The sequence below is a fragment of the Eucalyptus grandis genome, chromosome 11 (assembly GCF_016545825.1).
Source record: "Eucalyptus grandis isolate ANBG69807.140 chromosome 11, ASM1654582v1, whole genome shotgun sequence".
NCBI classification, from domain to species: Eukaryota; Viridiplantae; Streptophyta; class Magnoliopsida; order Myrtales; family Myrtaceae; genus Eucalyptus; species Eucalyptus grandis.
This window is the reverse complement of record NC_052622.1, coordinates 4,314,800-4,339,232: the sequence shown is the minus strand read 5'-3', so window position 1 is coordinate 4,339,232 and position 24,433 is coordinate 4,314,800. Positions and strand designations below refer to the sequence as shown.

The 24,433-nt window shown below is 40.4% G+C and overlaps 1 protein-coding gene and 2 long non-coding RNA genes across 4 annotated transcripts; 2 read left to right on the top strand and 1 right to left on the bottom strand.

The window, feature by feature from the left end:
* Positions 1-2,662: 2,662 nt before the first annotated feature.
* LOC104424528 lies at positions 2,663-3,462 on the bottom strand. Its single transcript, XR_001982517.2, has one exon. It is a non-coding gene; the product is annotated as an uncharacterized LOC104424528 (long non-coding RNA).
* Positions 3,463-3,706: 244 nt separating this feature from the next.
* LOC104424527 (thylakoid lumenal 17.4 kDa protein, chloroplastic) lies at positions 3,707-6,756 on the top strand. Of its 2 annotated transcripts, none has more exons than XM_010036988.2 (4): positions 3,707-3,848; positions 4,073-4,197; positions 5,267-5,513; positions 6,261-6,756. In XM_010036988.2, the coding sequence occupies exons 1-4, from the start codon at positions 3,731-3,733 to the stop codon at positions 6,482-6,484; spliced, it is 714 nt and encodes a 237-aa protein (XP_010035290.1). In that variant the 5' UTR covers positions 3,707-3,730; the 3' UTR covers positions 6,485-6,756. The 2 variants fall into 2 exon arrangements, with proteins under 2 accessions (XP_010035290.1, XP_010035289.1); XM_010036987.2 differs by having other exon boundaries at positions 3,707-3,860.
* A 9,376-nt stretch (positions 6,757-16,132) lies between these two features.
* On the top strand, positions 16,133-18,079 carry LOC108956190. Its single transcript, XR_001982306.2, has 2 exons — positions 16,133-17,569; positions 17,769-18,079. It is a non-coding gene; the product is annotated as an uncharacterized LOC108956190 (long non-coding RNA).
* Positions 18,080-24,433: the final 6,354 nt, after the last annotated feature.

Sequence of the window (24,433 nt, the reverse complement as noted above, 5' to 3'; positions counted from 1 at the left end):
TCTAGAAAGAAGGGTAGACATGGATTTGAAGATGACACAGAAATCAGGCAACTATCATCCGTGAAATTTGTCTGATTCCTCGAAATTTGCCCACACATTTTTCTGGAGGCCAATCGACATGATCGACCATTGGATTAGCAAGAGCAGCCTGAATTCAATGGAACATCAGAAGCAGCTACGAGCTACCCTTGTGTACATGCAGGGAGGCAGATGGTAGGATATACCTTGATTATTAACTCAAGACACTGTACACCCTGTCTCTACAATGATCCGAATGCATGATAAACAAAACTAAGGATATAAATGCAAACTGAAACCATTTATTAACACAGTGATTATGCCGTCCCATTTATTAACACACAAGATTATGCTGTGACGGTGTTGAATTAAGCTATTGTTCCACATATATGATCTAAAGAGAAGCATAAAACTTGCCAAATACATGATAAGCTTACCTGAACAATGAGCAGCCACGCTTCGATACTGGCTGAACCATATTTTATTAGCAGACAGCAGAAATAACTAAACTGATTCACATGACCTTATCCTCACATAAGGTCATGACTCTGTGTCCTCGATCTAGAAAGAAGGCTAGACATGGATTTGAAGATGGCAAGGAGAAATCACGCAACTATAATCCATGAAATTTGTCTCGTTCCTTGAAACTTGCCCACACACAATTTCTGGAGGCCAATCGACAAGATCAACCATTGGGTTAGCAAGTGCAGCCTAAATTCAATGAACCATCAGAAGCAGCTACGAGCTACCCTTGTGCATCATACAAAATGCAGGAGGCAGAGGGTAGGGTATACCTTGATTGTTAGTTTACTCGAGACACCACATACTCTTGTCTCTACAATGATCTGAATGCATGGTAAACAAAACTAAGGATATAGATACAAGCTAAAACCACCGCAGCATTATCATCTGCTCCGCAGGCTATAACGAAAATGCCCATTTTTTGTCCATCCCCTCTCTCGCCATCTCTGCTACGACTTCCGATTCAAATGCATCGACTGCTCCATGACTAACAGCTTTTATATGTTTCTTCTATCAAACCAAAAGCAACACTACCTCTCCTGATTCGCTCATCCTAACTCGGTTTTCTTTCTAAAGGCTGAAGAAAAACCACATCACATGATCGAAATAAAACATTACTAAGGACCCTGAAGCTCAAATCGAACGAATGAAAAACCACGAAAAAAGGGCTATCATCCATCTTTCTTCGGCCGTTGCACAAGCAATTGCCGGAGCATACGTCAAACGAAACAGCTCGAAAGTTGCGTTTATGCCATCCCCAAAATCGCCATTACCACGTTCAAATCCGAGACTTTGAAGAGATTATATAAACACCAGCTTCATCATTGTACAATCCGAACGGAAAAGAAACCAGACATGGATTTGAAGATGACAAAGAGAAATCAGGCAACTATCATCCGTGAAATTTGCCTGGTTCTTTGAAATTTGCCCACGCACATTTTTCTGGAGGCCAATCGACTGGATTGATCATTGGATTAGCAAGAGCAGCCTGAATTCAATGGAACATCAGAAGCAGCTACGAGCTACCCTCGTGTATCAAACAACATGCAGGAAGGCAGATGGTAGGATATACCTTGATTATTAACTCAAGACACTGTATACCCTGTCTCTACAATGATCCGAATGCATGAGAAACAAAACTAAGGATATAAACCATTTATTAACACAGTGATTATGTCGTCCCATTTATTAACACACAAGATTATGATGCGACGGAGTTGAATTAAGCTATTGTTCCACGGATATGATCTAAAGAGAAAGCATGAAACTTGCCAAATACGTGATAAGCTTACCCAAACAACGAGCAGCCATGCTTAGATACTGGCCGAACCATATTTTATTAGCAGACAGCAGAAATAACTAAACTGATTCACGACCTTATCCTCACATAAGGTCATGACTCTGTGTCCTCGATCTAGAAAGAAGGCTAGACATGGATTTGAAGATGGCAAGGAGAAATCACGCAACTATAATCCATGAAATTTGTCTCGTTCCTTGAAACTTGCCCACACACAATTTCTGGAGGCCAATCGACAAGATCGACCATTGGGTTAGCAAGTGCAGCCTAAATTCAATGAACCATCAGAAGCAGCTACAAGCTACCCTTGTGTATCATACAAAATGCAGGGAGGCAGAGGGTAGGGTATACCTTGATTGTTAGCTCAATTCACTCTACACTCTGTCTCTACAATGGTTTGAATGCATGGTAAACAAAACTAAGGATAAAAACACAGATGCAAGCTGAAACCACCACAGCGATATCATCACCTCTGCAGGCTATAATGAAAATGCCCGTTTTTTGTCCATCTCCTCTCTCGCCATCGCTGCTATGACTTTCGATTCGAATTCATCGACTACTTCTTGACTAACAGCTTTTTTATGTTTCTTCTATCAAACCAAAAGTCACACTACCTCACCCAATTCACCCGGCCTAACTCGGTTTTCCTTCTAAAGGCTGAAGAAAAACCACATCACATGATCGAAATAAAACATTACTAAGGACCCTGAAGCTCACATCGAACGAATGAAAAACCACGAAAAAAGGGCTATGATCCATCTTTCTTCAGCCATTGTACAAGCAATTGCCGGAGCATACGTCAAACGAAACAGCTCGAAACTTGCGTTTATGCCATCTCCAAAACTGCCATTACCACGTTCAAATCCGAGACTTTGAAGAAATTATATCAACAACAGCTTCATCATTGTACAATCCGAACAGAAAAGAAACCAGACATACTGATGATGCAAAATCAAATCACTAACAAGCGCGATCCACCGGCGAATCGAATAGCCACGAGCGCTCGATCCAGCCTAAAGGATCACGATTCACGATTGCGCGACCAGATACAGCCACGCCAATGCGCTAACTTAGGAGCGAACCCCAAAAAAAAAGAAAAAAACCAAAAAAAAGGACTTAATCACATTCAGCGAACACATATCGCCCGAAAGAAATACACAAAAAGAAAGAAGAAGAAGAAGAAGAAGAAAACAAAAAGGCGATCGATCCGGGGGGAAATTTCGACAGGAATTGTACCGGAGCGGCTCGGAATCGGGAGCTCAGGGGCTCAGACGGGGAGGTTGGCGACGTCGTTGGGGTCGCCGTTGGTGGCGGAGGAGAGCATGAGGGGGAGGTCGTGGGCCTCGGTGGGGTCGTCGGCGTCGTCCTCGGAGGTGGAGAGGTTGATGCAGGAGCAGCGCTCGAGGGAGGCGAAGAAGGCCGCCGCGACGCTGGTGCCGACCCAGGAGGCGACGCCATTCAGCTTCTCGTAGGAGATGTACGCGCCCAGGGAGTCCATCGATCTCGGCTTCGCACGGTCTCGATCGCCTGCTTTGGTCTCCTCCCTCGTCGTCGTCGTCGTCGTCGTCGTCGCTGGAAAAATCGGAATCGCAGATAGAGAGAGAGAGAGAGAGAGAGAGAGGAGTAAAGCGTGTGAGGCGGTCAAAAGCAGGTGCCGGATGACCGGACCGGACGGTTTCAAACGGTCGGACCGTTGGGCCCATCAGACTTGTTCAGACCGGCCTTCTCCAGGCCCAGGCCCAGGCCAGGCCCATGAGCCCAGTTACCTTTTTTTTTTTTAATTTTCATTTCCTGGCAGCCGTCCTACGTGGCATGCCACGTGTGAATTCGAGAACCACCAACGGATAAACACAGGAGGGGGATTAGACAGAGAGAAAGCACAGCGACACGGCAATGGCGACTTCCTTAGCTCCGCTCTCGCAGACCGCCCTCTCCCTCCGCCGCCTCCCGCCGACGCGCCGCCGCTCTCCCGCCTCCGAGCTCCGCTCGCCGATCCGCGTCGCCTGCTCCGGTCAGCGCTCCGGTTCGCTTTCCCATTTCTTTTTTTTTCTTTTTTTTTTGCGAAGTTTGATTGCGTTTCGCCGTAGTGGAGTGAGCGCTCGCGTTTAATCTCTCGGTCGAGGTGATCCGAATTGAAAGGAGAAGGCTGTAATTCGACGCGTAGAAGCTTAGATTATAGTATCCGAACGCGGCGAGTGGGATTGCTACTAAAAATGTCGTCTTTACTTGGAGCAGCTTCCAAAGAAGGTTGGGAGATCAAGGAAAGCACGTGTTGTGTCAAGGAATTGAGGAATGTGGCTTGCGGAGTCCTCGCTGTTTGGGCCGTAACTGCGGCTTCGCCAGTAATTGCTGCTAGTCAGGTTGGGAGCCTTCTAGTTAATAAGTACTCTGTCGTTAAGAGTGTTTTCTCCTTTGATTTTCGGGTGGTATTGCAAGGATGAGGACAAATCTAATAAAACAAGTTGGTCAATTAGCTATGCTATCGGGAACCTGAAAACCGGAGTGAAGCTTTGGTTTGGGGCCATGGCCTCTCTGAGTTATCTTATGTAATCTGCTTTAGCATCCTCACAAGTCGCAATGACTCCACTTTGCAGCTCCTTCTCATACCAATTAGAAATGTGCTTTGCGATCAACATCAGGGCAATTAATCTGATGCACCCCTTTATTCAATTGATGTCAATGCTGTTGCTAGATACAAGTTATTGCTGCCGACAGTTGGCATAACAGAGAATAGTAAAAAAATTCACAGGTAGAATAGTTGGGTGGAACCAGCTACTAAGGAATGTTTTTTTGTGCATTGTTGCGTTAGACTACTCGTGTTTGGTGAACTAAGATGAAAAGGTTCTATGAGGCTCTTTTAGTTAGAGGTAGAGACATTTTAGGAGCGCATATCTGATATTTAATGCAGGGGGCTGTGTATGTTAATAAAAAAACGGCTACTTCTGCTTCGCTTTTTAATAGAAATTCTATGTAGCAAAGGTGCCATGAGAAGGAATAATAAGCTCTTAATTTTGGTATGCAAGAGGCAGACTAATGTTTCTTTGCAGTTGAAGCAGTAAACTTACTTTATATATCTTGATCGTTTGTCTTTGAATTGGTTATCAGAGAGGAACATTGGCACATACTCATTAAAATGTTTGTATAAAAAGATGTCTGTCATTTGGTAAGAAGTCCTTGTGAAGTTGCGTCAACGATAGCTTGATTGTTTAGGAAGTTATGAAGAAGATAAACAGATTTCGATCAATAAGCAATTTTCTTTTACTGCATGATGAAATGACCAAATCCTGTGAATGTGAGATAGCCAAAATACTTTGTGAGCAGGTTTCTCATAAACATTGTGGCCATCATAACAATCGCAATCTGGGATATGTGATGAAAATCATTCAGAATGTATAATATTTCATTATCCAAGGCGTTTTTACGCTGCAGAGGTTACCTCCCTTATCAACAGAGCCCAACCGCTGTGAACGTGCATTTGTTGGCAACACAATAGGACAGGCTAATGGTGTTTATGACAAGCCAATAGATCTCCGCTTCTGCGATTATACAAATGAAAAATCTAACCTAAAAGGGAAGTCACTGGCGGCAGCACTCATGTCAGATGCTAAATTCGATGGTGCAGACATGTCAGAAGTGGTAATGTCAAAAGCTTATGCTGTTGGAGCTAGCTTTAAGGGTAATCTTCTTCCTTGTCCTGTACTTTGGGAACTGTGTCATTTTCTTAACCGTATTTCTTCTTATGATAAGTTCTCAGCTTGGAGGTCTTACTTATTATGAAAGGTACCTTATATGACCGTTCATACTTTTTTATTCTTTTGACTATTGCTCGTACTTACTGTTTATGGAAGTGCAAGATCTTTTTGATGTTAAGACCTCATTACAAGTTGGAAAGAGAAATATTACGGGCTTTACTTACTGCATTCCAGGAGCACGTGATAAACTGCTCTTCAAGTTCTAGCAAAAAGCATCTTTTGAAGTTAGATGATTGAATCATTTTGTAGGGAAAAGCTGCGGCAATCCCAACGTTTGGTGCATTTTTTTATATGTTAGAATGATCTTTCTCAAATAAAAGCAAAATATAAGTACTCAGCCCATGCTTCGTGCCAACTAATTACCAATACAATCATTGCAGAACGACTTGTTAGTCTTTGCATGTCTGCTAGTTGTTAATCTGATCTTGGCATTTGCGAACTCACTTTGGAGAGTGAAACTTTGAAAGTGCATGAAACATCTATTGCCCATTTTGCTTATGGTGGATATCTCAATCCATCAAGACGTCCGGGAAAATGAAAAATCATTGCCGGGTGTGCTTCTACAATCACTATATGAAAGCTGTTTGCTGCTAATTGACTCGGTTTTTCTTGGTGCATTTTTCCTGGAACTACTGTATATTTCCACGAATTGATCCATTCTCCATATGCAGGTACCGACTTCTCAAATGCTGTTTTAGATAGGGTTAATTTCCAGAAAGCAGACCTTCAAGGAGCTGTATTCAAGAATACCGTTTTGTCGGCATCTACCTTCAACGAAGCTCAACTGCAGGATGCAGTGTTTGAGGACACCATTATCGGTTACATCGATCTCCAGAAGCTTTGCACCAACACGACCATAAATGCAGATGGAAGAGCTACTCTTGGATGTCGGTGACTTTGATTTATATTCTGCCTTTGCTTTTCATTTTCAATATGCGAAGTCAAGGGAGATGCTCTCTAACATAGTGAGAGTTCTTCAGTGACGTAGGAAGCGAGAATGATTCGGCGGCCACCGTTAGGGCCAGTTTGATTCGGGCTAGACTTATATCCATATTCATGTTCTGCTTGTGAATGAGCTATGCGCGACAGCCAATGTCGAGTCTATTGTTACAGGTTTCACTGTAAAACCTAGATAATCGATGGTTTACAGGTCCATTGACAAAGCAATGTCTTTTCATCTTGTGCACAATGTGACAGCCAATGGACACGCTAGTAGGGGGCTCCATGACAGCTGCACTAATTCAAGGAGACCGTCATTGGATCCACTTACTTTAAATCCAATTGCTCATGCGTTTCATGCAAATCAAGGAGAAACCGATTATCAATCGCTACCTCGCTCTTATTTTATTCTTACATCAATCATTTACAGGTGTCATGGACGCGCTCAAGGAATCATCCGCATGTTTTCATAGAAAAATGATGTTGAAAGAAAGATGAGCAAGTTGATATGCTTGTGCCAGTTTCCTTGTTTACTTGTCAAGATTTTCGCACCACATGTTTTGGACCGTGAGTCGATCTCACATCAACGAATTCTCTTCGAGTGCCTTATTTCTCATCATGTCTTAGGTCCCAGTTTATTTGAACGCGACTGAGAGACGCATCAACAAATCAAGACCTCATGGAGCTCAGCTGAGGCGTCGTCCTTATCAGTGGGGATAACTCGGTACCCATCATGACAGCAGGGAAAAGAAAAACCTGTTTTTCCGGAACAGTAGCATCGGTCATAAATGTCGTTGGGATTGGCCGGCTCGCCCTCAGAAGGTTGCTTCGTTTTCATAGCTAATCAGACTGGAATTTGGAGAGCTCTCACCATCGTTCGCATCGATTCCAGCACGCGAGAAGCTGTCCTTGTACGAATCAACGATTTAATTAACAGGTCACAGTACAGGCTTCCCTATAGCGCCATCTCACCAACAGTGTTCAAGTCCATATTGAAAAAATTGACCCTAAACTGAAATTCAATTGGGAACGACGACCGATTGTTTTACGAACTGCCGACTTGCCAGGCCAGGGCTAAAATGACTGGATAGCTCTCATCTCAATTATATTGACAGCTTTCGATTATTATATTCCACCACCCAAGTAGGTGCTATTTAAATCGCGCCGCCCAACCTTTAAGAACTTTAGTTTATTTTGCCGTGCTTGGAAATTATATGCTTCTTAAAATACTACCATTTGCATTTAGGATTTAGGGAATCGTGCACGCATGTATAGTTAGATGTTAACCTCGAAAAGCACTTTCAAAGCGCTGTTTATCTTCTTTATTTTATGGAAAAATAAATGATTTTGAAAATATTTCTCTAAATATTATCCACTATAATTTAAGTTTAAATAATTTCATGGGCAATAAAAAAAATTTCTTGTTCGTTCATTATTGTAAGAGATACAATCATTTATTTTTACAAAAATATTTTTCAAATCATTCATTTTTCACAAAATAAATAAGTTTTAAAATTCAAATTTATCACCATCTACCATATATCTAAATAAAAAATAAGATTCACTCCGGCAGATTATATATGATGTATCTTATGTTCTCATCCCATAGGCCTTTCTTGAAGTTAGCGATGAGTGTCATATGAATGATGAATGAGTCATAAAGTGAGTTGCATCTAATATCGGGTTAAGATAATCTAAAACTTTTCTGAACTTTTCCACTATAATAGGGTTTTTTGAGTCTCTCTCTCTCTCGGACTGGATGGTATGGATAATCACATTCAAACATGAAGGTAGTTGGAGAGTCTTTTAAGGAGACAAAAGAGATGAAAACATCCTAGAAATACCACCCGCCGCGGTGGCTCAGCTGAGTAGGCGCTAAACTTCCATCGAGGAGGTCTAGTGTTCGAAGCTCATTGCAAGAAGGCTAGTTTTGAGTCTTTTAGGCGACTTACCCGGTGGCACGTGTGTGGTGTCACCCCAATGGTTTACCTTCGGCTGTGCGGGGATTCCCTGAGTCACCAAAAAAAAATGAAATCCTAGAAATGCTCGTCTTGCAATATTTTCTCAATTATTTTAGTTCTTCTTATAACAAATATAGGCTTAAATTCTCGATTAAAGGATTACACTTGGTTTGGCATGGGATGACTTTTAAGGCTCATACCCTTCATATAATATGTCACAACCTAACAATTTCCATACAATTTAAATCTTGAATGAATAAATAATTTGAATTCACTTTAGTTATCCACTGAGTAGTTAATTTATTCTCAATTGTACGAATAATTTAACCTTAACTAACATGCACCAAAATCTTTTGTATAGAAATATGCCTTTACTTTCGCTGCGAAACTCTAATACAATCCTTAAAAGAGATCTTCCGAAGCACTAATCTAATGCATTTGAGCTCTGAACTCAACTAATCTATAAGGTATATTGGGATGAACCTAAGCTTAGTAAATGAAAGCTCTAGGCTTAAAGTATAAAATCTATTCACCACTCAACCTCATAACACCAACATTATAGTAACAATTATCAAGTAATATCACGTATCATTTAAATATTATTATAATTCTGCAATCAATCATTTATTCAAGATATTTCTTAGTTATTTACATATTCATAATGGAATAGTTCAATCACTTGAGGAGCACAACATATTCTGCATAATTTAAGTATTTGTAATATACTCCCAATCTAATGTGTTAACCAACTCATATATTGTAAGCACATATCACAACGTAGATATACAAACATATCAATAATCTACATACTCGCAAAGAAAGTTATAAGCATTAACCAACCATGTTAATTTTCCTTTAACACTTACCCTCTACTAAGAGATCAAATATTCAAAACAAGTGTTCACATACATTTTCAAAGCATATTAATTAGGTTTGTTCAACGTAATATAATATAGTTATGAAATAATCATGCGTGCAATGAATAAAATAGAAGTCATGAGCTAACATTCAGTTTAACACTCAAATGCATACAAACGAATGTATCAATCTCATGATGCGCAAATACCACAAAGTAGCTTACCGATATTCACAGATAAGTATCTATTTCCTACTCATCATTGGCCATGACCTATATTGACTCACAAGGTATCTCGACTTACAAAATATCATCACCACCAACTTATGTAGAATGGAGACATAAACACATCTTGGCCACAACTCTTAGCCAACCCATCCATCACAAATGTTGTCTACATTAGTAAAGATAAATACACCACTGTACATTCGCACGATGATGACTATTCCATAATATTCATAAGTTACTCAAGTCGTATCATTTCGTGTATAATTCATAAGAGTTCATGTCCTCTTAACGTTATAGAGACATATTCTAGACATTAGAGCACCTGGTTAACTTTTGAGTCATTTACTCATATACTTATACAAGCATATTTGCTCCTCCAATGAATAGGCTTTGGCAAAAGTCTTCTCACATAGCATCATCTACATACAAATCATCGTAAGATAACAATTGCCATGTATGTTTCAATAACCACATCTACAAATAACATGATACCGACCTATTGACAATTTTCTATCTATAGTGAAAATCAAATATCAATTTATCATCATTAACCCACAAATTCTTATCATAAAACACTTGTCACTTGATATATAGTGTCATCACATGCAAATTATTACTACACAATAATTGCCATGTAATTATGGTGCAAATAATATCATACTAATCTCTTGGCATTTCTTATATTACCAATGGAAACCAACCATCAATGTATTATCATTCGCAATCTACTTACTCTTATTCATAAAGTAATTCAATCCAAGAGCCTCCAACATTCTTACATCACATAAATTTATAATCATTCCCAAGTTGCCAATAAAACTAAAGTGTATGTTGGTCCTACAAGATCTATTACACAAAAGACACTTTTACACCAAATTAATGTTACAACTAAAGTTTACAATTTGATCACCGAGAGTACGTCAAGACTATAATCACTCTTATCATCATACTCACATCAATTATACAGAATTTCATCTCAACAAAATTGCAAGATTAACCCAATATAATTCTGATTTCAAAATTTCACTATTTATCTCATTTTTTTAATCTAACTCTACTAGTCAAATCAATTAGCTAAGGCCATTTTTTTTTTATTTGATCCATAAGATTATCTTATTGGCACTATACACAACTTCCAATTTTTTTTTACTATCAAAACAACCACCTTTTCAAAATATTTATTCAATTAACTCCAAACTTTAACTAGTTGGGTAAATTGTCTAGATTACTCAATTAATTGTAAAGCTAATTAAGAACGTACAATCATAAGCATCCTTAACATGTGTCTGAAAAAGTTCCAGTTTAAGAAAATGAGACCTTTGACTTTTTGAAATTACAAATTAGCCCCAATTCCACAATACTTATATTTTTTTTGCCTAATCTAATTTTCTTTAATTAATCTATCTGTATCACTAATTAATACTCATTTTAACTAATAAAAACCACAGTTCACAGGAGATTTACACGCTGGAATTTACATTTTTTCCCTTGTATTATGTAAAATTACTATTTTAGCCCTTTTACATGCATAGTTTCAACTTTAACACTTTTGCTCATCAAAATCATTTTAAATCCTCTTGAAATCACTTGACCAAATTTTCATGTGATTAGTAACGAATTCATAACAATAGCACAGGTAGACCTCAACTAATATCATTCTCATCTGGAATCAACATGTCATCACCCATGATACAAAATTAACGGGGGAAAAGTGCCAAAAAAGTCCTAAACCTTTTGGCTTTGTGCCGATTTAGTCCTAAACCTTTTTTTGGTGCTAATTTAGTCCTAAACATTTTTACGTTGTGCCAATTAAGTCCTTTCCGGCCAATTTTGACCGGATTCTGATTGGGCCGACCACCGATGTGGCTCGATCGGCCGACATGTATAATTTTTAATAGTATTTAATTTTTTTGAATTTTTTTTTTTTTTTTATTCTTTTCTTTATTCTTTTTATTTTTTTTTTTTTTTTCTGCTCATCTTCTTCCTCCAGCCGGTCGCCTGAGCGAGGCGACCGGCCGAGGCGACGGCCGGCGAGGTCTCGACCTCGCCGGGTCGGGCGAGGGCGGCCTCGCGCCGGCGGGCGAGGCTCGCCCTCGCCGAGGCTCGACCACGGCGAGGCTCGACCACCTCGCCATCCGACGCGAGGAGGAGCCGGCGGGGCTCACCCTCGCCGGATCCGGCGAGGGCGAGCCTCGCCGCCCGAGCCTCGAGGGCGGCCTCGTGCGGGTGGGCGAGGCTCGCCCTCGTCGGATCCGGCGAGGGTCGAGCCTCGCCCAAGGCCGGCGAGGTTTGACCTCGCCGATCCGGCGCGAGGAGGAGCCGGGGGGTCGCCCTCGCCGGCCGTGGGCGAGGCTCGACCCTCGCCGTGATCCGGCGAGGGCGAGCCTTGCCGCCTAGGTCTCGAGGGCGGCCTCGCACCGGCGGGCGAGGCTTGCCCGCCGGATCTAGCGAGGGTCGAGCCTTGCCCACCGCCGGCGAAGCTCGACCTCGCCGATCCGGCACGAGGAGGAGCCGGGGGTCGCCCTCGCCGGCCGTGGGCGAGGCTTGACCCTCGCCCGCGAGGGCGAGCCTCGAAGGGCGGCCTCGCACCGGGGGCGAGGCTCGCCCGCGCGGATCTAGCGAGGGTCGAGCCTCGCCCACCGCCGGTGAAGCTCGACGTCGCCGAGATCCGGCGCGAGGAGGAGCCGGGCGGGCTCGCCCTCGCCGCCCGGCCTCGAGGGAAGATGAGCAGAAAAAAAGAGAAAAGAATAAAAATTAAAAGAGAAAAATATTTAAAAAATAAAAAAATATTTAAAAATATTTAAAATATTATTAAAAATTGTACACGCGCCGATCAGGCCGTCGTCAACCGACCGTCCAAATCAGCAAAATCCGGCCAAAATTGGCCGGAAAGGACTTAATTGGTACAACGTAAAAAGTTTAGGACTAAATCGGCACCAAAAAATGTTTAGGACTAAATCGGCACAAAGCTAAAAGGTTTAGGACTTTTTTGGCACTTCTCCCAAAATTAACTAAAGTCACTAATACACATAGTCTTGTCTCTTATTAGCTCATCATGTATTCATTAATCTCTCGTACAACATGCATCTATGATAATATTCATACATTAAGCTAAAGTCAACCAAGGACCAAGAAAACTTAGTGGATCAACCCAATTTAGCCCCGAGAGTTTCACTTACCTTGAATGAAATTTTGAACACATAAAGCATTAAATCACCTTAAAATCAAAATAAAAAATGCCAATTAACAACTCTTATTCCTTAAAAACAAATAGTTTGATAGAAAATAGAAGTCCATGAACTTACCTTGTAAGACACTTGATGGTTGGAACTAAAAACTTAAGCAACACAGATTAGATAAACTTTGGACTTGGTGAAAAGTTGAGTTAAAACTTGACTTTCTTTGTTGAAGAATGGAGGGTAAAAATAGTTTACCTTGAAGAAATAGAGGTGGAGATCTTTTTGGTTTGTTCCACAGAAGGAAAGGGATGATTTTATTTGTTTCTCATCTTATCTTCACCTTTATTGATTACCATAAACCATGGTTAAGTTAAATTGTCATGGATGATGTCATTTGATAGGCTAAGCTCAATGTCACAAATTAAGTGCACGTGGATTATTTATATGAGTGACAAGTGGCTTAATTTGAGTAGCTGAATGAAGATAACAAGTGGAGAGAGCATGATCAACCACGCCGATGTATGGATGAGAATCATTATTTGATTTGTAATGATTTGACTTATCAAGAGATGACATGAATGATGTCATCCTAGGTGGAGATGTAATGGCAAAAAAAAAGCATGTGGATTAATATACTTGGTGGAAAATGAAAAGAGGTGTTTGAGTAGAAAATTTACAATGACTAGTAGAGTATGGCTATGAGACAGGGAGAGAATCATGAGATTATTAATGCTATTTGGAAAAGAAATATGAATCTTATTTTTATTTAAAACAATATTGCTAACATATTAGATATCATGGAAATTTAGGATGCAACATAATATAGTCCAAAGTACTAGCCGAAAGACTAAAGTAGATGATATTACAAATGCCTTAGCTTGTACTGTTGTGAACTGACGAGATTGTGTAAAACATCTGAGAAGCTTGTTATTGAGAAAAGAACAACAAGAAAGAGAAGCTGCACAATGTAAACAAAAGCGAAAGACTAAGATCTTTTTGGTTCCGGTGCCGTGTACCGTTTATGTCCCGATAATCTCATTCTTAATCGTCAATCTTATTTAATTATAAGTCCGGGATCAACCACATTCGAACGGATCAATGCCTCGACGATAAGGATGCTACATGGCCTCGTACGCTTTACACAGACAGAGAGACGAAGGGTTAAAGGATCAATCGCCATCTCCAAACCGAAAGTTGATTTTGACTAGACTACATCAAGAGTATCCTAAGAGGCCGAGGTAGATAACTACGCAAAACAGTTGCCAACCGGCGCTCGGTCCATTCTCCTGATTTGATTCAATTTGGAAAAACCAAAAAAAAAAAAAAAAACTGCACACATGATATAATCATGCCTTCTGATATAGGTGGTAAGCATAAATCAGGAATGTGAGAATAAATGTCCCTCTCTTTTTTTCTTTTCTACCTAGTCAGGATGTTCAGCACTATGGGAAGTGAGAGGACACTATCATTATTCACATAATTTTCAACATTTTCGTCTTGGGGACTTATTTCAACGAGTGAATTAAGTACCGTCAATATTGCTGCGACCGAATTCTTTATCGTCCGATCTTACTTTTGGCTACAGGATTGACATGTCAGTTGGTCTAGCAATTGTCATTGAACATGTGGCTGTCCTCTAAGAATACTCAGGAGAATCTGCGAGGACGTGATGGAAAATTAGGTCTCTGACGGCACCTACTTTTGGCATCCGCAACGTAGCATGTTCTTCGCTATCCCCTCTTGTTCGAAATTATAGTATGCCTTAAATTTGAATATGATTTACGGAGTACGATGCCAAGAGAAGTGTGCGTTGCAGTTCAGCCCACGTTGTGCCGATATGCTTGACTTGGCTCCAAAGGAGTCCCCATAGGAATCGTTGAAATCGGACCAGGTGAAATCGAGAAGTGAAAATCCAACTTGGACTTTGAAGACCGTCTCAGGCGAAGGACAAACTTTCGCTTGGTATGTATTTAATTCTTCAACTGAGGCTTTGTCTTTTATGCCTAATAACGAGGAGAAGATTTCAGCGATGAAATCAATTGTGCGGCATGCTCGTGCTCGTGAATAGCGTCCGAAAAATTTGTAGCCATGAAATTTTGTGGTAACATTGGTAAATTCTTTCATGATATCGAGTGCTTGTCTAATGAGACATTGTGGGTGAAGAATTATGAGATTGATCTGCATAATTGAAGCTAAGAAACATTAAAAGTATTTGAGCCATTCGAGTATGATTATAGTCTCATCTAATAATGGCGCTGTAGTTAATCTACATTTCTCTTCAAATGTTTGTAACCTTAACTATAATGATGGTAACCTTAATTGAAAGGCTACATGTGGCCTAATCCATTAAGTGTAGTGTTTCGTGAGTGAAATATCATTAAATTGAGAAGATATGTTTTTAAAGAACGCGAAAAGAAATGTTCTGATGTTACGGATGAGGAGCGTTGTTTTTCTGATGATATAATTCATGCAAAACACTCTGGCTTAGACACCACTTGATCGCTAACAAAACAGGAAAAGAATACCCTTCCGCTTCATTTTAGCTTATACCAAGATGTCGGCACGACAATGCTTGTTTGCATCGAAAATGGTGTATTAAACCTTAGTACGTTCGTTTTAGTAGAGATTGTTCTCCATTGTTTTAACAATGGCAATTTAGTGGCAGTCAAGGACGAGGTATAAAGTCGGACAGATAAGCAAACGCATCGAAAATCCAAACTGGGTCTACTTCCCAATTCATTGTGACAGCCAATCTGCTTGGTAGCGCTCAGCCCTAACGTGTTAGGTCCATTATTAATATCGTATATTTACCACAAAGGATAAGAGAGTGAATTCGGCCACACATCTCCAAGTATGAGTCATCATCGACTTCCCCCGACTTTCTTCCCTTCGCTGCCCGCCTGTTTTGTCGGCATGCGGCCAGATATACCTACTCTCGGGGTCAATCTTCGGTAACATCAAAATGGAAAAGGTTCCTAAAAGAGGGAAAGAAGGTAAAATGAAGTGAGGTTAAGCGATCTTAAGGATCGCCGGAAAGGAATCTCCATTGGAGTTTAACTTTGTAAAAGCATTTAGGACGGATGGCGGATCTGGACGCATAGAAAAAGGCCATAAATTCAATTGGGTTGGTCGATGTTCGCGAGTCTGGTCGTTGGCGTTTTAGGGAGAGATTGACTCTCGAGCTGCCATTCCACCAGCACCTACAATTCTCCCCTTCAGCTCATTAGCTAGCGATCGCTTTCTGCTCCCCAGGCTTTTTTCCATTTTTGTTTTTTATATATATTATTTTATTATTACTTTTTTTGGAGCGTTTTTACTTCCGTAGGAAACCTGACTTTCAAGTGTCAACAAACGAGACCCCGGAGATTCTTGAAACCCCTTTCGTCTTGCCTTACGTGGCCTCGAATCACGGGCAGAAAAGGTTCTGTAGTCCCTTGGACCTGGCGTACCTAGAACGGGCCATATTCACGAGGGATCAACCAACTTTCGGTTTGAAAGGTCAGAATTCGAGCGTCGGACAGTACGAGCGATTGAGCTCCAGGACCTAAAAATGTTTCTTGGGTCGTGGGAAAGAGAATGTAACGGGCTGCCTCCGTGACGATGCGTTTGACTAGCTGAAAAAAACTGGGGGCAGATTGGTAAACATGGGTAGCTGTGCGAAAATCGACTGATCTCTCCGCCCATCTTGCCTTCTATATATATAACGAGACAAGGTCGTGAGAGCTCATCAATTTGTGTTGCTCCTAGGGGAGAGAGAGAGAGGGAAAGAGAGAGAGAGAGGGGTTGAAGTGAAGATTATGGGAGTCCTCCTAGTAATGTTTCTTGCTCAAATGAGTATTCCAACCGCAGTTAGCTCCAAGAACTGGGACAGAACAGTTTGGTCGTGGTTGCTTTAGCAACTGAAACCTTCTGCTCTCTCTGATGCTGCTGTCCTGAGATGCTCATTTGAGCAAGCAATGTTATAGGTGGAGGTTCTTTTGTTCGGACTCGCCATCGTCCAGTGTGCTCTATCCTTATAAATCTCGCTCTCTCGGATTCAACGATGTCAATCAGCACGCTCCGTTGCACACTTGTCTGCCGTCCTGATAAGTCCTATTCCTCCCCCTTATAATAGCATGTATACACAAAAATTATTTGAAGTTCGCATGAGATCCCAGTCGAACATAAGCACAACCACTCGGTATTTTTCTTCTTCCATGTATGCCAACTGTTGACATTGTTCGTGATTTTACGGAGTATGTTTACTCACTCAAGCTCTAAAACGAAGCTAGCAATTTGGCTACATCATGAATCTGGGGATTTGAAGTTTCCTTCTTTTCCTCCTGAACCTCAGGAGATTTGACTGAAAGGCTGTTCTTGCTCTTAATGGGACGTGAAGTTATAGGAGGAGACACCCATTTCTAGATTTCATGTCTCTAAAAGTCGATTTATTGAACATAAAATCCCGAGCAGTGTTTTATATATTGGAGCTAAATCATGCGTGGACTTTTTGCACTCACGCCGGTGTGTTTATATTCGGTAGCATCAGTGCAGTTGATGATTTGTGAATCTTGAGCTCATGTCCGAATAAAGGCACGTGAATGGCTTCGGTTCTCTGAATCAGATTGCGTTATTTCTGCCGCATGTTCCTTTTAGCAAGGATTGAATCAAACTATGGCTTCTCTGCATACTTTTTCAACCAACGGCCTAGCTTGCTTTTTAAACTGGACTCGTCCCGAGGACGAATGCAACCCGAGATCAGCATGTCGTCGCTCCTTGATTTTGAACTGCATTCTGTGTCATCATCTCTTTTGATAGATTGATGTCGACTGAATCAGGTAATCTCTAAATATCTCTTTCGTAAGTTTATGGTTCTACTCAAACCGATTATTCACTGATATTATCCACGCTCTGATGAGAGAACGATGATGCCTTGCAAGCTTTCCTTGTTGATGCACCTATCTATGAAAAAAGATACGATCAAGCAAATGCATGAGAAGCTAACCGCATGTATTCTTGTTGTTGTATTTTCTACAGGAGTGAGAAAATATCTGCACCTTCACCATCCAATTATCCACTAAACGATTAGTACCATTGAAGATTATGGATCTTTATTATGGTTTTCTTTTCTCTTTTTCCTTGATCAAAGTGCAAAATAGGCGAGTCTAGACAAGCAATTCCTTTCTTGAGCATGATTGCTTAGGCCGGTTGTATACAATTGAGTATTTTCTTGATTAGAAATAGATTTGAGCTAGCTTTTCGATTAGAGCCTCCTGTATTATCTTGGCTCGCCCACGTCCATTCCTCAAAAGAAACTACATTCCTTAATAAAATCACATTAACCTTAACATCTGTCTTTTTTCTCTTTCCCCCACCCTTTCTTCCGTCTCCTTTAAATGTTTGACACCCCCAAATAGATTTCTTTTCTTTGGCCTTTCTTCTCCCACTATCTCTCCAGGACAAAATAAATCCCCTCCGGCGTTTGCCCTTGTCTCGTCCTCCTCCATCGTCGCCGTCATGTCCCTCCACCCAATGCCACCCCGGTCGCCTTCGGACCAATCAGCCACAGGAGAGGGTATTTGGTGGGGAGAGAGAGAGAGAGAGAGGCATAAAGTGCAGAAACGACAGATGCCTGCTACCACCCATATGGTCTGGTCTCCTTTCATCCACATTCTGATGAAGGAGCTAATCAACGATTATGATCATTAGCTTGCGTCATCATACCAGCTTGTAAGCTAGCGAAATAGTAGAAGTTCAGTGTTCTTAGTCCTACTCTGTAATGATCAATCTATTATTTTGCCTTCCCACAACAAGAGGACTCCTCGTTCTTGTGCAATATTATATGTTGCTATGTCACTATCTAGTCTTAGAAGAATTTCTCTCTTTCTTAATGGAGTCTCAAATGACAATCTTATCCCCAGTGGATATTAAACCTAATCATAAGTCTAGCAGTCCGTCTGGCCCGTACAAAACAATTCAGACAAACAAGATTTGAAGCGTAAAATCAAGCGAACCTCTACGAGAAAGACTTTCAAAGTGAAGTGCATAAGTTTCTTCCCATGCCCGTCCTTGATCTTTCACCAACATCAATGTATAAATGGGAAAGTTCTTATCCCCTCGTGGTCTAAAACACATAGTTAGAGATCTCAAGAAGAAAATTATCCTATTAGACCATTGTAGTCACACGCTGTCAAACATATAAAAAAAAAAAGGGTAGGTTTAGAAGCCCTAGTAAACGGTCAAGCCACTAAAGTAGCTAAAGTGGTGATAAATCTTGTCAATTTCTCCTTTTTAGAGAGCCTATATGTACTCAGCCTTCGATGAAAAAAGTTAAATCATTTACGATCTTTCTATGGATTGTGTCATTGAAAATGATAACCAAATGTCCATGCATCAAAAGAAGATCCGAAATGCATATGTGCCGTGTCACTTTTTTTTCCTCCACGAGTTCAAAAGAAAATCAAGGGATATGCACGTAATTTCGTTCGATGAATTTGGTACCTAAGTCAAAATTCATATTCATGAGGATAAGATCACCAAGTAGATTTCTCTCCCAAAGGAGTTGTCCCAACTTGCAGCAACACCAGCGCAGGCACCTGCGATTGGCTGATCTTGGCTTAAATGGAAGCAGAGTCGGAATCAGTCACTTTGCTGCGTCCGCATCCGTGGGTTCAACCTTGGATTAATATAAGAAAGCCTTGTCAGCTCGAACCAATCTGATCCGATCCGATGATCCAATCGCCAGAGCGAAATCAAGGGTCAGATTGCGGCAGCAAACACTTGAGAAAACAAAGGCAGTTCTTATTTTGCTCGTCGACATTTTTCTGTCGACCATTTGCTGCGAAACCTAAGTTTTTTCTTTCCCAACAACCTTTCTTAACCTTTAGCCTTCGGCATGCACTTCATTGCATGCCGCGACCGCCGCAATTGACTCGACCCCTTCACCCCACCCCCGCCCCTTCTTTTCCTCCCCTGTGCGTGTGAATTGCGATTGCATGCACGTTGAATCGTCAAAATTAGGGTCCTAGCCTCCGCCTGGTTTCTCTCTGGAATACTAGTTACGTCGAAGAACGCATCACATCGGGTTGCTAATGATAAATATCGGGGAATGCAAACGATAACGATGTCCCGTTGAAGATAATTATGGCCGAGACGACGCGTCAAGATTGCTTGTTTATTCGTTTTCTTAAGACCATAAACGATGTGGCTCAAATTAGTACGGTTCATCGTTTTCGTATAGATTCGCATCAAGACGAAGAATTCTTTTTTTTTGGTGGTCTCTTCTTTTCCAATCCCCAAGACCACCGTTAATGTGAGATTTTGTATAAATCTCATTCCTAAAACCAAGCATAAAATACCCATAATGCGCATGAGACCACTATATGGTAAAACATACTATTCAAAGTTCTTCGAATCATATCTTGATGGGAAAAATATCAAAGAGAGATTATTAGTACATACATCTTTGAAATTGTGAGAACAAGTAACGATGGACAATTAATGAAGGACATTGTCCAATCCATCCTATTTAGTCTATTTAATTCTAAATTTTTGTGTGAAATTTCAATATAATCATTTTGGGCAATTTTTATTCGAATTAGCTAATATATCAGTATATCACAAAGATAATCAATAATGACCCTAATTTAGGCAAAAAATGGTCAAAATAATTATATTGAAATTTCGTGCAAAAATTTAACATTAAATTGGTAATTGTCAAAATTTTATGTCCAAAATTGATATTTGTATAATATATTTAGGTATAATTTTTTTTTTCAATTAAGAAGTTAAAATTTTCGGTGCAGACGTAAGGAATTTATTGTGGTCACAAGGGTAAAAGTCAAGGACAAATGTCAAAGGGGTCCACTTAGAAAGCTACATCTCGAAATTAGTGCCACCTTTTTGTATGGTCGAATCGACATTGTGCGTGGAGGCAAATGATAGGACTCATGTTCTCAAGATGATTAGCCATTGGTGCCTAGAATTGATTTGCTCCCTTTCACCATGTAAATCGGTCACTTTTTTGGTTTGGAGATGTGCACATTGACACACACAAAATTAGGGGCCAGCCCATCGGTCTAGTCACGTCTCATTACATTACTTGCACCTGGAGATAAAGAACGGTTCGTCTCAGGATCTTGGTCTCTTTAAATCAATCATTTAACCACAATAATACACCTCTCATTTTCGAAATTCATGCATCATTTAACGGAAGGAAAAACTATCTAAAATGTCCCACGCCCCTTGAACAATAGCCAAATCAATCTTAAATTTGGCACTAATTTAATCATAACTTTTTTGACATTTTATTAATTTTGGCAGGAATCACTAATGCTAGCTCATTTACATTGCATAACCAACACTGACGTGAATTATTTTTGGAAATTTTTATAATTTTTATAATTTTTCCTTCCTTTTTTGCCCTTTTTTCTTTTCACAATGGCCGGTCTCAAGCGATGGCCAGAGACTGGCCTTTGCCTAAGACTAGCCATTGGTGAAAGTAAAGGGATAAAAAGAAATGACTATAAAAAATTCTAGAAAATTTTAAAAAATATATATCAAAAATCTTTTACGCCAGCATTAGTGTCTGATCATGCCACGTAAGCCGGCTGGCATCCACATTAGCAATTTTCAATCAAAATTGATTGAAATGAATAAATTAACACAATCAAAAAGTTTATGACTAAATTAGCTATCGTCCAATAAATTTGACTTTTTGAACAATCATTCCTCTAACAGAAATGATGGTGCAAAATGTCTCAAGAGCCATGAATCGAAAGGATGGTATTGGCAAGGGGTGGCAAATGGGTGAGTTAGGTTTAGGTAGGTCATATATGAGTTTGATCTAAATCCAGTCATTTAACTTACATTAATCCATTTATTTCCTGAATGATTCATATGACCCATGCCTAATCTAAACTACATCCAACCCAAACCAACCCATTTGACTTGCCAAAAGATAAAGAAAAAGGCCCAATAATTATGAAGGAGCCGCATTTTTTCCGCTCCTTGGGTTTAAACACTCCATTCGACTAATAATTTGACCATATTAACCCTTATGCGGCCTACTATTTAGGATGCTTCAATAGTCAATGTTTCAGCCCTCCTTTATTTTTCTTTCTTTTTTCTTTTCTTGAGGTCCCACTTTCCTTCATCTTCGTCACTCTCTTGCGAGAATTTCTTTTCGTTCCACACCTTTGTGTCTACCAACAACAATGCTCTTGATTTTTAACTTACTCAAGCAAGAATAAGTGAAGACAAATCATAACCTATTCTTCATCAAAACATCACATCGATACCAATGGCTTGTCCAACAATGATAAGCGTGTTTAATGATTCAATGGATATAAAGGTGAGGCGGCCATGGTCGTACAAATCGATAACAATTGGGACTCAGCTTTAAACAATGAAATGTGATAGTTTGGCACACTTATGGCTTAATTAAAACTAACCCATGAGATTAGAACAGACAAAATGAAAGAAGTTAAATCTGAACAGACGAACAACTCAAAAAAAAAAATCAATAGGAATAGAACCAATCTGGTGGTGACTTTTGTGAATTGAAGAGGGTAATAAAATGGAAAAAAACAGGGGTCGTGAGCGTCTCTTGTGTGTGTGCCCAGAATATCTTTTTTGGCGGATAATTTGTCCTCTCGATGACTCTATCCGTTGCACTTGGGTGGTTCCCGTTGTCCAATCTCTAAGCATATTTTATATGGCTCTTCCTTTGCTATAAATTTAAAAAAAAAAAAAAAAATGAACAATGGTTTCCCATATTACGCAACTACAGCCTTTCATTCCTTACTCGTAAAGTCAGAGACTCCAAAACTTTGTTGACTTTAGTGATGATAGTTCAAGGCTCCCTGTTGGAGTATAACTTAGTGAGGTCCCTACAATTGCTGAACAACCACTTGCTTTTACCGTAATGAGAACATTGTCCAGACATACTCCCAGTACCCCTTTTTCAGATCAAAAGATCAAACGTGTGTTCCCCTGCATATCACAAATTTATTTCCCTCTTTATCCTTAGCATTACAACCACACCAAAATGAGAAAACTTTTAACCAGCCCTTAATTCACAATGTTACACCAAACAACATTATTGTTGGGAGACATCAAAGGCGTGGAAAGAAGAGGATCACCTGCAAGAAGAGAAGTGGTAAGAATACAGAAATTGAGACCCACAAAGAAAAAAAAAAAAAAAAAAAAAGAGGAAACAAAGCAAAAGGAAAGAACCACTTTCTTCTCTCTAGCAGAGTTTAAATGAAACGTGCTAAATTGTGGCCACACAATGGTCAAGACATTTGTGAAAGGGAGTATTCAAGCCATAGGAGGAGTGGAAAAAACATGATCCGTACAAAAATCTAACCTGCAAAAAAAAAAAAAAAAAAAAAATTAAAGCTCCTCCTATTACTTGGCTGCCGCCACCTCCTCCTCTACCCGTAAGCTGCAGACCTCACCGCTGCCGCCGCACAACCCCTCTTCTCGACATTGCAGACCTCATCTTGCTTAACGCCATCTTTGTCGAGAACCTTACCAATCCAAACACCAGCAGGTACCATCGGCACTTCCTCCTCCAATTTGCCGGTGACCATGTCCTCCTGCTCGAGCTCTTTTGGCTCCTACGGCCGGTTAGGAGTGACGATCTCTTTCTCTCATATCCTCAATGAATTAATACATCGAGTCCTCGAGAAGCCTCAAATCCGACTTCACCGCTTGCTATTATCCAATCGCTTAGCCCAATCAACCTACACAAGCACGCTGTCACGGACCTCCTCCGTCTGAAATTGGGGGAATTTCTACCCTCCTCCTCCTCTTCCTGACTTCGAGTTCTTCGATCAACAGGCTCGCACCAATAATTAGTCAGACCCACAGGTCGAAAATGAAATCGACCTGATATAAAGAGATTACGAACTGAAAATCAAAGCTAGGTCTTCAAAAACAGGCTCCTTTAAGATACATTGAAGTGGACTAGGACTTGCATTTAGTCCCCATTGCAATGGCAAATACTGTTTGGATCAACCTGATTGAAATGAGAAATTGAATCAATTTCCCACCAGAACAAACAATGGAGATTTTTAACGAGTAACATTGAGTTACTGGATTTGGTTTCACAAAACTTGTAAAGCAATGTCGCAAATATTAGTGGGTAAGCAATAAACAAATTAATGGAAGCACTCAACAGAAGTCTCATACATCACTTTAAAATCAGTTTTGCTAAAAGGTTCGAGTAATCTCGAGCATTACTTATAATCGAAAAATAGAGCAATGGAGTGATTCACAAAAATTCTACTTTAGAAGAGATAAATGCCATGTCAAAAACCGGCCGGGCATTAACATCCTACAGCTCCAACAAAAGGACCTGCTTGCTGAAAATCATCATCATATATATCCCGGTCCTAGCAAGTCATAGTTTTAAGGGCGATTTTCATATCGTGACTCATTAAATAAACGAAGTAGCAAGAGAAAAGCCAAGCCTTATAGCCTGCTTTGCATGCAATGAAGGCAGATTCGAGAACCATGTGAGACACCCGCTGGAATCCAAGCTAGGAGATACCAATACTCCCAATTCAAGTGCCAAAATTATCAGAAGATGAAGAAGACAGTTTTCCATGCTAATTACCGATGTCACCTGGGATCTAAAAAAGAAGACAACAGATCATTATATAGAATGGTCTTTACAACCGGTCTGGCTTGGCACT

What these genes read in the sequence shown, in the direction of transcription:
- LOC104424527 (XM_010036987.2), top strand. Translation starts at nt 3,731, where the DNA reads ATGGCGACTTCCTTAGCTCCGCTCTCGCAGACCGCCCTCTCCCTCCGC. An exon ending in CTGCTCCGGTCAGCGCTCCG is followed by an intron (nt 3,861 to 4,072) that starts GTTCGCTTTCCC and finishes TACTTGGAGCAG; the next exon opens with CTTCCAAAGAAGGTTGGGAG. An exon ending in CAGTAATTGCTGCTAGTCAG is followed by an intron (nt 4,198 to 5,266) that starts GTTGGGAGCCTT and finishes TTTACGCTGCAG; the next exon opens with AGGTTACCTCCCTTATCAAC.